Below are 15,000 nucleotides of genomic sequence, written 5' to 3'. Positions count from 1 at the left end.
GGCAATGTTGTGAACTCCTTGGCCAAGCGCATTCTATCTATACGCTAGTTATAAGCTTATAATTTTATCTATGTCTGCGTTAAATGACGTGATACTGTGTTAGTGACGTGGAAAATTTAGCCCCAGTTGTCATTGAGACAAAGAGTGGCCTGACACTGACCAAAACATGACGTCAAAATGCCAGTCTTTGACCACAAAAGAAAACAAATTGTGAGTTGTATTCAATAGTTCAACCAATGAAATAACTTGTTTACATGAGCTCTACTAACAACTCACTAGACGGTGCATAAAGCAAATAATGACGTCAAACTGCCAGTCCTTTTGGATTTCAGTATCAGGCTATAGATAGTATGCGCTTGGCTATGAAGCTCATAACATTGCCATCCGGAAGTATAACGGACCAACGCACAAAACTGTGTGTATCCATGAACGTTTATAGTCGGATTAATACAGTTCAGTGAGCATTACTCATAAACGCGGATGGCAAAAAACAATAACAAAGACCTGAGTGACGTCATCTTCGAACTATCTATAACATAACGATGGCTACGGACAAAGAGTTGTGTTTGATTGCTTCGAGCGTGAGACATTTGACCACTGTCAAGTTTTTATCTCGGCGTGGATTATAAGAGGGATAATATCGGATTATTTCTACACTACGAGATACACCAGGAGAGCAAGCGATTGGCGTTAATGCAATGTTAGTTAGTTGTCATTTTAAGATAGCCATCGAGGTGATTGTTGTCACTAAATAATAATATATGTGACCCTTCGCCTCAAAACGGTATTAAGTCGGGTTTAAGGTGTTGAAAATTGTCTTTATAGCCGGGCAGTATCAGACTTGTGTTGAGTTTATACTCTTTATTGAGGAGAATGGATATCATATTTTATGGTGCTAAATTAGCATGGTATGGTGAAGACGAAAAAGAGTTCGAATTCATAAGAAAACATTTCACATTGACCACGGAACAGAGTACTAGAACAAAACCACGTGGCATTAGACCAGATAAAAAAATGGACATTATAACAAAACTTGTACCACTGATGCCGGTCAACAGACTCACATTCTGGCAAGAGCTGCCTATTGGCAATTCGTCCCTAGACCTTACGATAAATACAGATTACTAACTTTTTTTTCTCAAGTATTGATAATAATAATGGTTGGTTCCTAATTGAGATGTCATCATCAGTATCATCATCATCGCCATCATCTTTATCATCATCATCATCATCATCATCATCATCATCATCATCATCATCATCATCATCATTATTATTATCACCCTCATCATCATCATCATCATTATTATCATCTTCATCCTCATTATCATCTTCATCGTCATCATCATTATCATCATCATCACTATCATCACCATCATTTTCTTGGTTCATTCCTTTGTTAGCCATTAGTGAATAAAATTGTTGATACTTTTAATATATTATTTAGTTCCTAGTTTGTTCTTTAGATTAATTTAAGTATGTCCCAGACACTTGTCAAGATATTTTTTTATTTCTGTGGCTACCAATCGGGTCTTGTGATATGACACTCGACTTCGGATCGGAAAGTCCAGCATTCATGTCCCACTCTGAGCAGCGCATAGTTTAGTCATTGGAAAAGGCTCTTTACTCTCATTATCCCATCGTGCTCAGGTGTAAAAGGAGCACCTGGCCGTTAACTGCATTTTCTCTGTCGAAAACAATTGTATTATCGCCTAACAGGCGTCATGTCTTGTCCTACATGTTGTGTGCTGCTGTTGGCGAGGAACCCCTTCGAAAGCACTTTGAGCACCATTAGTGGATATTGCGATATGTAAATTTTCAAGTTTCTTTTGCTTTGAATTTCCGATTACCCATCGCCTCAAAAACAGTATTATGTCGGGGAAAATCAGATGACAAAAAGTAAATTGAATGGTAAAGCAAACAAAATAGGAAATTTTAATTTTTAACCTTTTGTTTATGTTTAAATTTCTTCTTTTTAAAATTTATAAATGTTGTCACAAGTGTCATTTTTCTGTCTAAAAATGCTATTTTTATCATCTGAACCGTCTCGACATACTGTATTAAGGCAATAGGTCACATTTTACCTTGCCGACCTAAAAGTTTGAATCGGAGAAGTTCAATTGAAAAGCTCATGACAGTCCTTATGAGATACGGTATCATACGTCTCACGATACAACCACAGAACCTCGTATATTCTAACATACGGTATTGGATGCATTATGATGCAACGATAAAACACAGTATAATGTGACATACGGTGTTGGGTGCATTGCGATGCAGCGATAAAACACCGTATAAACTGAGATACGGTGTTTACTGCTCTCCAATACAATGACAAAACCCCGTATAACAGTTTTTGCAACTTTTCGCATAGTCACGATCAATATTTTTCATTATAATTGTTCAATAACGATAGAGTAAAAGAAGACCCTTCGATTGATATCAAATTTGTATATATAAGGTGTATGGTTACCGTAGAAAGTTGAGATGAATTTTGAACAGTTTTTCGGCTCTCCTGTAAAATCAGGTTTTGCCATTATACGGGGTTTTGTCGCTGTACGGCAGTAATGCCAACAATTAAATTTTTGGACCAGTTAAACATTAAATTCGGCTTTTATGCATATGGTTCGTTCTGACATAATACCGTTTTGAGAGGATGGGTCACATATTCGAAACAAGTATATATCGTACAGGTTGCACATGCGTTTATGTGCTGGTTGTATATTAATGAATTTTTATTTTAAATAAGACATTACTAGAAGTGAGCAAAACGATAGGGTCTTGCTTGGTAAGCTGAAGGTAATGAGTTCGACACACATCCGTCGCTGCCTTATTAATCTAAACAATTTAGCTGCATACCTAAAGAATGTGGTGATAATAACATTTCAGTATGCCTGGGGGAACAAAGGAAACAAAAAGAGAAAAAAACCCCAATGGGAATGGTCCATCAATCGCAATCTATACATTGGTCTTTAAGATAAAAACATGCTGAAATTTAATGAAACACAATAGACAATACAATCAATGAAACTATAATTTCATAAATACACAATGGACAATACAATCAATGAAACTATATATATATATATATATATATATATATATATATATATATATATATATATATATATATATATACAATGGACAATACAATCAATGAAACTATAATTTCATATATATATATATATATATATATATATATATATATATATATATATATATATATATATATATATGTATATGAAATTATAGTTTCATTGATTGTATTGTCCATTGTGTATATATATGAAATTATAGTTTCAATACAATCAATGAAACTATAATTTCATATATATATATACACAATGGAAAATTTCCTCACCCAAAAGGGTTTTCCACAAAACGAATCGTAATTATCCATTTTGAATCAATACCACCATGTATAATTCCAAGTCATCTTTGTATTAAACAATAAAGTTATATAATATTCCAAGTTATCTTTGTATTAAACAATACAGTTTTATAATATTCCAAATTATCTTTGTATTAAACAATACAGTTATCTAATATTCCAAGTTATCTTTGTATTAAACAATACAGTTATATAATATTCCAAATTATCTTTGTATTAAACAATACCGTTATATAATATTCCAAATTATCTTTGTATTAAACAATACAGTAATATAATATTCCAAATTATCTTTGTATTAAACAATGTAGTTATATAATATTCCAAATTATCTTTGTATTAAACAATATAGTTATATAATATTACAAATTAATCTTTGTATTAAACAATGTAGTTATATAATATTCCAAGTTATCTTTGTATTAAACAATATAGTTATATAATATTCCAAATTAATCTTTGTATTAAACAATACAGTTATATAATATTCCAAGTTATCTTTGTATTAATCAATGCAGTTTGCGAGCAACACATTAAAGAGAAACATAGCATGAAATCCGTCGGGGTCTTCAGAATCACAAACACGTCTAGTCTGAAATTAGACATTGCTGGTGTTTGGTATCGACAGCACAGGGTTTAACCATTTACATGCTGGACTCAGTTTTCCCTGACAAAAGATCTTAGCGTTTTAACCAAGAGAGCAAATAACTCATTCAAGCCACGGGTCGAATTGTTGTTACTATTGCTATTTTAAAAAAAAAAGTTTAATCCCGCTGTCGTAACCAAGAATGAATGAAATGGAAAATTAAAATTCGAAAAAAAAATGGTAAATCTAGACTTTAATGGGTTAGAATATTTCAAAGAAAACGTAAGATTGTCTTAGTCACAGGCTGGAAACTTAGGCTGGTAAAATATGACAGCGCTCAAGTCTCAGTCAGGATCATGTGGTCGTGTCCGAGAATGAGTTGCCAATTTAGTTGTTTTTCCAATACTCTCATTAACTAAATCAATTAATAAAAAGAAAAGTACATAACGACTTCTGTAGTTTATATATATAACTTTTAAAAGTTGCTTTTAAAAAAGCTAATATAAACAAAAGCAACTTTTAAAATCAAATTTACCCGTAAAACAGTTGGTTTTCAACATTTTTTTTATGAAATAAAAACCAATGTTCGTGTTTCATGATGATATCAAAAATGTGACTTCAAATTCCTTATATTATATTTTTCACTTTTAGTTTTTCACTATTAGACTGACTCCGAAAGGTGTCATTTTTGTTTTTTGCATAAGATTAGTGTTATCTATATCTTGGCAGCTTGTTGCGTCTTTGTTTTTGGGCGACCGACTAAAGAGCTTGTGATTCGTCCAAGACTTTGGGACGCTTGACTCATTATTCTACAAGAATAGACGATGGCGGCGGAACAAAGAGAGTCATTTTTTTTTTAATTTATCAAACATTTTTCTCGGTGCTAAAAAATACAAAGTAACAATTTCCCATCATAAGAAATAAGTCTGAAGTTTCTATCTTTTCATTACAATAAAAATGATATCAAGAATGACAAATCAGCCCACAAGTAACGGAGATTTAAATGATTCATAATATTCTTTTATGCTTACAATAATCGTCATCAAATTCATTTTTCACCACCAAAATCTTAATTTTAATTGTTTGTCCGATTTTTACCAAATGCAATGTCAATGGTTCCCACCCGCAAATCAAACAGGATCCAAATTGCAATTTCTACAACCTTTCTTTTGGCGACAAATTGATCAAAATTAAAACTGACAAGTCTGTAATTTCCGTTACTGCGATTGGATTTTACTCAGCGAGTCCAGTCTACTGGACTACTCCGCCCATGAATTTGACCGTTGTCGGTTTTTGTCCGGTTGAATCATAATAATTCTTTAACTCTCTCCTTATTTACCGACCATTTTTAGTATTTTCCCAAAATGGCAGGCTTACCCAGCAGAAAAAAAATGATTTTTAAACTCAAACAATCTCTCTACAAAACAACTTTATGTTCTTATTGATTAAACAGAGACCATTGTGATGTACAAAATAAATCTGAATAAGAAAAAAAAATGTATATTGTGTCGTAACAAATGTTCCCTTTAGGCCGTAGTAAGGTTTGTCATATGAGAGTTACGTGGTAACGGATATGGTGTGTTCTATGAAAAGTAGATGTTTTCCAAAATATATTATGTTTGTCAACCCTGATGTAAGAGAGTCAAAATATCCGATGCGCTTTAATCAATTTCACGGTTAAGATCAAGTTAAAATGTGTGCGCACGTATAACGTACCTACTATGAATTAATGAAAGGCAGATAATTTTCTCCACGGTGCTATAAATACGGTTAAGTGGTCTAGTGGTATGACACTCGCTTTCGATTCGGAAGATCCTGGGTTCGAACCTTGCTCGGCGCATAGTTGAGTCCTACTACGATTCTTTAATTGTACACTTTAGGGTGTGAGTCCACTATAGATTGAAGTCCCTATATTCCGGACAAAATACTGGGAACGGATGTGTTCTGATACGCTTCAAGAGTCGTAACATCACTTCCCTCGTAATGATGCATGGTAACTGGCTCTAAACTATCGGAACAATGGCCGACACCCCTATGAAATATTTCTCCGGCGAGCATAAAAGCGTATCCAGAAGGAAAAAAACATAAATTTGATCATGTTTTGACTTTCACACATTCTGATCACAAGACATGAAAAGTTCTAGCCAGCATGAAGAATAAAAAGTACCGATTTTCTTTGTTTAGAACAACGATGGCTTCCGTTGCTGGGCGACGTGACATCAGGCTATTGAATCCAATTGGAGAGATGTGACTATATATATATATATATATATATATATATATATATATATAATATTTATGTGTGTTGGTGGGTACTTGTAGGTACGAGAGTGCTCTATAATATTGATTAGGGCATATTAAATTTAAAAAAATAATAAATATAAAATAAGTTTGGTTTCGACAGAATAATGTGAGTGTTCTTATAATATACTTATTTTATTAGATTTATATACATAATAGATCATTTGTTTCATAAAATATTATATTCTGGGCATATAGAGGACACTCCTTTGATTTGAGATCAGGCGATTTACCCAATTATTTTGTTATTTAAGCGCTCTATATTACATTATCTACTCCAAATAGCAAGGTGTCTCTCTCAACACCTGAAAAAAACCCTAATAAATGCACATCTTTGCAACCCAGTTCTAAAGCTGAACACTCACAAGTGTACACTTCGTGCCCAAAACAAAGACATCTGAAATTATCAGTTATGGTTATGAGAATAGCATAATTCTAATGTGAGTAGGGCCGATCAATATTAAAGGAATTGACTATTCCGTGACAAAATCACTTTTGGATCATCTCAAAGTCGAAATTTCTTTTACAAAAAAAACCCCAAAAATATGTTTGCCCTTTTCATTCTTTATCTCCATCAACTCCTCCTCCTCCTCCTTCTCCTCCTCTTCCTTCTTCTTCTTCTTCTTCTTCTTCTTCTTCTTCTTCTTCTTCTTCTTCTTCTTCTTCTTCTTCTTCTTCTTCTTCTTTTCTTCCTCCTCCTACAACTCCTCCACCCCCACCCCTCCTCCTCCTCCTCCTCCTCCTCCTCCTCCTCCTCCAACTCCTCCTCCTCCAACCTCTTTTTCCTTCTCCTTCTCCTCCTGCTCCTCCTTCTCCTCCTGCTTCTCATCCTCATCCTCCTCCTCCTCATCCTTCTCATCCTCCATCCTCCTCCTCCTCCTCCTCCTGCAACTACTCCTCCTCCTCCAAACTCCTCCTTTTCTTCCTCCTCCTCCAACTCATCATCATCATCATCATCATCATCATCATCATCATCATCATCATCATCCAACTCAGCATCCTCTTCTGTGTACCTGTCTACACGACCTCAGTTATTAGGTCCGAGGTTTCGAAATGTCGATTAAAATCCCTTCCTCCCTTCCCACTTACCTCTCTCACCCAACAGATACAGAAATCACCCAATTACAAAAGACTACATATTGTAACATTTCATTTCCATTTATTTAGATAAATATGCTGTTAACGGCCAGGTACGTGTTTTACACCTGAGTACGGTGAGAGAATATGAGTTAAAGACTCTTTTCCAAGGACTCAACTATGCGCCAAGCGAGGCTCGAACCCAGGACTTTCCGATCCGAAAGCGAGTGTCATACCACAAGACCACATAGGCGCACGGTCCTCTATGTAGAAAAAAAATGGAATGTGAACAAAAAGAAGTAGTTCGCTAGGTAACCAAGGAATGCCAAACTGAAGGGAATATAATGCAGCGTATAAAATTATATTCCGCACAATCTGGCACTCCTTAGTTACATAGCGAACAGATCTTTTTGTTTACATTCCAAGATGTTTCCCTTCTGCAAAGATACAATCAAAAATAGCGATTCGCTGTCGTAGCGAATTTTCCAGTAAAACAATCTACTCATGCATTACTGAGAGAGGACGAAATGAATATTCCTGTCGTCAATCTGGTTTTTCTTTTTTAAAGTAATCTATTTTTGTTTTCAGAGGGTTTCTTTTTCTTAGCTGAAGAAGGGTTTTAAGCCCGAAACGTTACGTGTTTGGAATTTTGTTCTTTTTTGTTTTGAAGTTATTATAATATTCACTTTTGTTTATTCCTCTTTACAGTCCACAGCTTCTATCAGTCTCGTATCACTTTAAGCTCTAACATGATTGATCGTAGAGAAATGTCAAGTTGTCCTAGATACCGAGTGATTCAAATATTGTCTTTATGGTCTTAATAAGTAACATACATAATAAGTAAGTAACTAAATAAATAATTTGTATTTGTATTCATCTCATAAGAAAATTGGATTGACAAACGTACAAGAATTAATCAATAGACGTTATGAAAATAGAAATGATATATTTAGATTTTACATTACTTTATCAAACAATACAGTAAATGAAATACAAATGAAAGTAATAGATAGTGGAAAAAATGTAAATAGATTGTATTAGAAACTCCTTAATATGGGACAGCGTGGCTCAGTGGTACGGTCTTTGCTTCGTACCCGAAAGCTGCCGAGATCGATTACCCGCTGTGCTGTGTGTCCTTGAGCAAGTCTCCTCGTCCTAGCTCAATTTGCGGCGCTGCACTGCGGCAAACGCCAGTTTTCCCTTGGAATAGACCCAAGAGGTAAATTTCCCCTCTTGAATGAATAAAGGGAATTTTATTTTTTTTTAATTTTATCATGGGACAAAGTGATATTATGGACGAGAAAAGAAAGCTTGAAATTTAGGCACGATAATCATGGTAAATCTTGGTTGGGTTTTTTTTTTGTTTTTTTTTTTTTTGTTGCGTTGTTTTGTTTTGTTTTTGTTTTTTTTTTTTGTTTGTTTTGTTTTATTTTTGATTTTGATTTTTTTTTGTTTTGTTTTGTTGTTTTTTTTTTAGTTGCCTGGTTTATCTGCCACTGAAAATAAGAATACACCAGGTGCAGATTTCATGTCTACGACAATGACAATTTCACTTACTCTAAACACTTAGAAGAGAGCGGCAATTGTTCCTTTGCATCTGATCGATAGACTGATACAAATAGAGAGAATTGACCGTTCCTTCAAATGAAGACAGTGTCGATGTGGCAAAGCCTTTATTGATGGAATAGTTAATAATATTACGATTACAAATTGACCGTTCCTTTAATTCAATTCAATATTGTGTCATCGCTGAATTCACTTAATCGATAATTCGTAAAGGTCGACGTATACATATATGCAGGTCTGACAACCGAACGTGATTATGGGCCTAGTTTAACATTGTTGTAATGGACAATATTTTGAGTCCTTTTTTGAAACTTACATTTCAATAATGTGCGGCTGTGTGGTCTAGTGGTATGACACTCACTTTCGGATCGGAAGGTCCTGGGTTCGAGTCTCGCTCGTCGCATAGTTTAGTCCTTGGAAAAGACTCTTTACTCACATTCTCTCATTGTACTCAGGTGTAAAATGATACCTAGTCGTTAACAGCGTTGTCTCTGTTGTAAAAAATTGCATTATCGCTTAACAGGCGTTATGTCTCGTTCTTTATGTTGATCAGGGCCCCTTTGTAAAAGCGCTTTGAGCACGTTTAATGGATAGCATTGTTGTAATGGACAATATATTGTGTCATTTTTTGTTGTTGAGATTTCCATTACAACATTGTGCCCATAATGATTTGGGTTATCAGACTTGCAAAAAAACAGCTTCCGTATACTACAAAATATGGACAAAGGAAATTGATTTGTAAGCAAAAGAATTATTCAATAACAATCTATATATATATATATAAACTGTACTAACGAACAATAGACGATTGTGTTTTTAACTTTTCTGCACTTTTCGAAATAGATAAAGGATAAGTAATCGGCACACCTGCTATTTTGGGCACGGCCTATCTATCACTCTACTCTGTCGGATGCAGTCTGATTTTACTTAGATCAGATCAGTGTTTGTAATATTCTAGGCTAGGGACATTTGCAGGTGAGTAACATAGAATCATCAGACTTTGAAGTGTTTTTGAGCTTTGTAATGTTTTTTTAAAAATCTGTTTGTTTGTTTTTAGGGGTGAAAGTTTGTTTGTTTGTTTGTTTTGTTTTATTTGTTTGTTTTTTTTTGGGGGTTTTTTTTGGGTTTTTTTTTTTGGGAGGGGGGGGGTATTTATTTATATTTTAAACATTAAACAAGAATAAAATTATTTAATTTATTTAGCTAAAGGAGAACAAACTCGACACCAACGTATTTTTGTTCTTAGGTTTATGAATTTAAACATACTGTACTTAAATTTACCATAGGCGCCATTATACAAATTAGTGCCGCGCGGTCCTAGGACCGGTCCTTGCGGTTTTCATTTCCCAGGGACCGTAGGACCGTGGTCCTTAAGCTTGCCAAGGACCGCCCCGCACTAATACAAATACACCTGACCTATCAACAAACTTGTAAGATATTGAACGAAATTATTGTTCTATGTGGATTGCGGGATGATTACATAAGAGATGCAATGCCTACTTCAGCGTGGCGAAGCCATGAAAAAACTTTATGTTATATAAGATTTTTATATAAGTTTTAAGCGCTTAGAGTCTGATGTCTCGGAGTTATAGCGCTTATATAAGTTTTCAGCATTAGTATTTTCAGCATTATTATTATAAGTTAATGAGTATCTTGATTATTCATAAAATCCATTTTAGGTTATACAGTGACTGGTTCTTTTTTCCACGTTAGTTCAATGGTAAAACTTCATCTCTCTTGTTTATTTATTTATTTTATCATAACATTTAATATATAAAAAATAGATAAAATTCCCGTTATTCATCCCATAGGGGAAATTTGTCTCTAGGGTGTATTCCAAGGGTAGACTTAAGTAACCGATGCGTTAGCCGCAGCTCAGCGCCGCAAACTGAGCTAGGGCGAGGTCACTTTTTCAAGGCCACACAGAGCATCGGCGGGTGATCGAACTCGGTTCCTTTCGGGTACGAAGCAAAGACTGTACCGATGAGCCACGCTGCCCCTTATCATATCGTATCAATAATAGGTCTTTAAAATAGACCAAGTGTTCCTTAAATACCCTTCAAACATTAGTAACGATATATTGTACAATTCACATTGCATATTCCAAATTCATTCTACTAGAATCATTTTAATAAAAAAGGCGAGAGATCATAATATCACTCCCATGTGTTTGTCATTTCACTGGCTACCTGTTGAATAGGATTCAATAGTCTGATGTCACGTCCGCCCAAGAACATGTAGCTTGGTTCTACACAAAGAAAATCTGTGATTTTTATTCTTCATACTGGCGAGAACTTGTTCACATGTCATGTCACCAGAATGTAGAAAACTCAAAACATGATCAGATTTATAATGTTTTTCTTCTCTGGATACACTGTTAGGCTCGTCGGAGAATAATAACATAAGGGCGTCCGCCATTCCGATAGTTTAGAATCATTACTAAGTTACTATGCGTCATTACGAGGGAAGTGACGTCACGACTGTTGAATCCTATTAAGACTTAAATACAAAATTGCTGTTCTTTGCTTTAAATGTATCAACAAAACTGCTCCTTCATATGTATGCAACCTTATATCATTGTACTCTCTGTCCTCAACTTTAAGATCTAGTGATCGATCATCTCCTATTAACTCCCTCCTTACCAACTACAGGAAAATCGTCACATTCGTTACGATACAACCAACATTTTTCTTATTCAAATTTCTCTTGTGCATCATAAAATTTAAAGAAAATGATCAGTGTGTTATCGAGCTTGTTTTGCCAAAGAAATTGTTATCGCAAGAACTTACTGCTATTGTGTTTGAGTGATATGATATATATATTTGTTTTATTTGGGTGTGAAGTTTGGGGAAAATCCTGAAATTGTCTGGTTAGGAGAGAGATAACTGTTCCCAAAAAAGGCTTCGAAATGTTTTCTGATAGGTCATTTTCTCATGTGTTACGCCTTCTGACTGGAACTCTCGTCCAATTTATCTAAGAAAATTCAATACAGAAGCTACTTTTAACATAAATATTCAGACCTATTTTATTAGAAAATAGTTGATTGATTAAAACCTGTTTTCATTAAATAGTTATTTTTCTTTGTATGAATGTCTTATGCTTTTTGTATGAAATGAAATTGTAGAATTGATTATTGTATTGGAAAGGCGCTGTATAAATGATTTACATTCCTTCTTCTTCTTCTTCTTCTTCTTCTTCTTCTTCTTCTTCTTCTTCTTCTTCTTCTTCTTCTTCTTCTTCTTCTTCTTCTTCTTCTTCTTCTTCTTCTTCTTTTTCTTCTTCTTCTTCTTCTTCTTCTTCTTCTCTTCTTCTTTCTTCTTCTTCTTCTTCTTCTTCTTCTTCTTCTTCTTCTTCTTCTTCTTCTTCTTCTTTCTTCTTCTACTTCTTCTTCTTACTATTATTATTGTTATTATTATTATTATTATTATATATTATTAATTATTATTATTTATTATTATTATTATTATTATTATTATTATTATTAATTTTTATTATTATTATTATTATATTATTATTATTATTATTATTATTATTATTATTATTATTATATTACTTATTATTATTATTATTATTATTATTATTATTATTATTATTATTATTATTATTATTATTATTATTATTATTATTATTATTATTACTACTACTATTATTATTATTCGATATAATATATATATATATATATATATATATATATATATATATATATATATATATATATATAAATGGGAGAAACAAATATAAGCAAAGAAAAAAGTCATATTATTTAAAAAATCAACAAAACAGCCATTCTTGTCATTGACACATTATGAATGACCAGGCAGGCATATAACATGTATTTTAAAGCAAAATGTTCTATGTCAAGGATGTTTAAATTCGTTAATATTGTAAGCATTTTTAGTTTGGAATTTTAAACTGTTCCATGTTTTTACAATACGGAATACACATAACTTTATTCTTCATAATTCTAGAAGTCGAGTAATTGAAATAAATATTTTAAGTTCATCTCGAGTCATCTATCTAATGATTTGATTTGAGATGCGTAAGGTATCGCTGCTTGTGTCACTGGTCTTGAAATCCATCATTGTTATGTTTAAATGTGACCCATCGTCTCAAAACGATATTATGTCGGAACGAATCATATGCTTAAAAGCCGAATTTAATGTTAAACTGGTCAAAAATATAAACTGTTGGCATTAGCACCCTAAAATACGGTTGCCATTCTTCTCAATAAACCGTATAAACTCAACACAAGTCTGATATTTCTGGCTATAAATTCAATTTTCACCATCTTAACCAACCCGACTTAATACCGTTTTGAGGCGAAGGGTCACATATAGGTATTGCATTAGTCTCTTTAGTCCCTCACACAAACTCACTTAAACTTTTAAACTTGAGCTTTTATATATAGCGCAACATCCGCTAAACGTGCTCAAACTCTTTACAATGGGTCTCTTGTCAACAGCAACCGCTAACATGTATAACGACACACCACGCCTGGTAGACGGTAATACACTTTTTTTCCGACAGAAACAACGCTGTTAACGGTCAAGTTCTCATTCTACACCTAGGTACGGTGATAGAATGTGAGTAAAGAGCCTTTTCCAAAGACTCAACTATGCGCCACTCAGAACGTACTCTAACCGTGGCCTTCGTAAAGTTATGGCCTGACACTGACCAAAAACTGACGTCAAAATGCCAGTCTTTTCCCACAAAAGAAAACAGCGTGAGTTGTATTCAATAGTTCAACCAATGAAATGACTTGTTTCCATGAGCTCTACTAACGACAACTCACTAGGCGGTGCAAAAACCAAATAATGACGTCAAACTGTCAGTCCTTTTGGATTTCATTGTCAGGCCATAACATAACGATGGCTACGCTCTAACCCGGACCGAAGATGAGAGTCTCTCCAGAACATAAACCCACTTGGAGTAAGTGCCCTTTGGAAATATCGTCACTGAACTCTGCATTTTGTTCCGTTGTTGATTTCTCCAATTTTGAGGAAATAAGGAAATATAAATTGATTGCAAACTAAGTCGTTTTTTTTCTATCAATAATGCCTTTACCTACGTATTAACTTTCTAGCCGTTCAGAGTTTGATCGCGGCTATATGGTCTAGTGGTATGACACTCGCTTTCGGACCGGAAGTCCCTGGGTTCGAGCCTCGCTCGCCGCATAGTTGAGCCCTTGGAAAAGGCTCCTACTCACTTTCTCTCGACGTACTCAGGTGTAAAATGAGTACCTGGCCGTTAACAGCGTTGTCGTGGTCCGAAAAAAATTGTAATATTATTGCCTAACAGGCGTCATGTCCCGTAATACGTGTTAAGTGTTGCTGTTGGCCAGGGACCCATTGTAAAGCGCTTTGAGCACGTTTAATGGATATTGCGCTATATAAATGCTCTAGTTTTTTGGGTTTTTAAATAAAAGTGTACTCCAATAAAGTCTTAACCATTGTTTTTGTATCATTTCATTCTGTATCTTCTTTTATAAGAGACCCTCGGCTTCTCGGCTATTGTTACCTAAAGTGCTGAAACCCAACCATGTTTTCCAGGCTAATTTTAGCCTTGATGACTTTCGCCTACGTCACGGGATATCGATATTATCAATCCGGTTCTTATCATTACCCATCCTATGGCTACCACCAGCAACAACCAAACTACTACGGCAACCGTGGCTTCAACACATGGATGAACCAGCTAAATCGGCTTGGAGCTTTTGGAAAAAACTACAGGACAATGTTGAGTTCTGATGGCAAATATATTTACATCATTGCAAATAACATTAAAAACCGTAAATTTCCTCCGGTTCCAAACCCACGTCCAGTAGTTCCAACCACAACAACAACAACAACAACAACAACAACTACCACCCCACCCACCACCACTACTCGAACTCCCGACCCCTCACTTGCTTTCTTCAGCCATAGCCAATCCGTAACATGCCAACTTTATAGTAATTTCATGTGCTCCATCTATCAACCACCTCTCACAGGACACGGAGTTAGTATCGATTACTACCCCAGAGACAAATTAGGTTTCGGTTTTAAATATGACGATACCAAATACTATTCTCGACTGTCAT

At 34.5% G+C, this 15,000-nt stretch overlaps 2 protein-coding genes across 4 annotated transcripts in view; one reads left to right on the top strand and one right to left on the bottom strand.

The window, feature by feature from the left end:
• Nucleotides 1-3,471, bottom strand: part of LOC144957598 (multidrug resistance-associated protein 1-like) — an 80,618-nt gene extending 77,147 nt beyond the window's left edge. The window contains exon 1 of the mRNA XM_078888940.1: nucleotides 3,362-3,471. Coding sequence (XP_078745066.1) covers nucleotides 3,362-3,400 — 39 coding nt within the window. The 5' untranslated portion in view covers nucleotides 3,401-3,471. The remainder of the gene's footprint in view (nucleotides 1-3,361) is intronic.
• LOC144958043 (uncharacterized) overlaps nucleotides 1-15,000 on the top strand; it is a 120,524-nt gene that overhangs the window by 85,847 nt on the left and 19,677 nt on the right. Inside the window, exons 1-2 of one of the 3 annotated variants that reach the window (XM_078889628.1) lie at nucleotides 9,714-9,896; nucleotides 14,411-15,000. The exon at nucleotides 14,411-15,000 is cut by the window's right edge and continues 699 nt beyond it. In XM_078889628.1, coding sequence (XP_078745754.1) covers nucleotides 14,460-15,000 — 541 coding nt within the window. In that variant the 5' untranslated portion in view covers nucleotides 9,714-9,896; nucleotides 14,411-14,459. Of the gene's footprint in view, nucleotides 1-9,713; nucleotides 9,897-10,358; nucleotides 10,642-14,410 lie in introns of those variants that run through there. The other 2 variants (XM_078889630.1, XM_078889629.1) reach the window with 2 other exon arrangements.

The sequence above is a fragment of the Berghia stephanieae genome, chromosome 12 (genome assembly GCF_034508935.2).
Source record: "Berghia stephanieae isolate SIO BIC M18660-M18661 chromosome 12, UCSD_Bste_1.3, whole genome shotgun sequence".
In the NCBI taxonomy this organism is placed as follows: domain Eukaryota; kingdom Metazoa; phylum Mollusca; class Gastropoda; order Nudibranchia; family Aeolidiidae; genus Berghia; species Berghia stephanieae.
The sequence above is the reverse complement of the archived record's forward strand: the minus strand, read 5'-3'. Positions and strand labels throughout refer to the sequence as shown.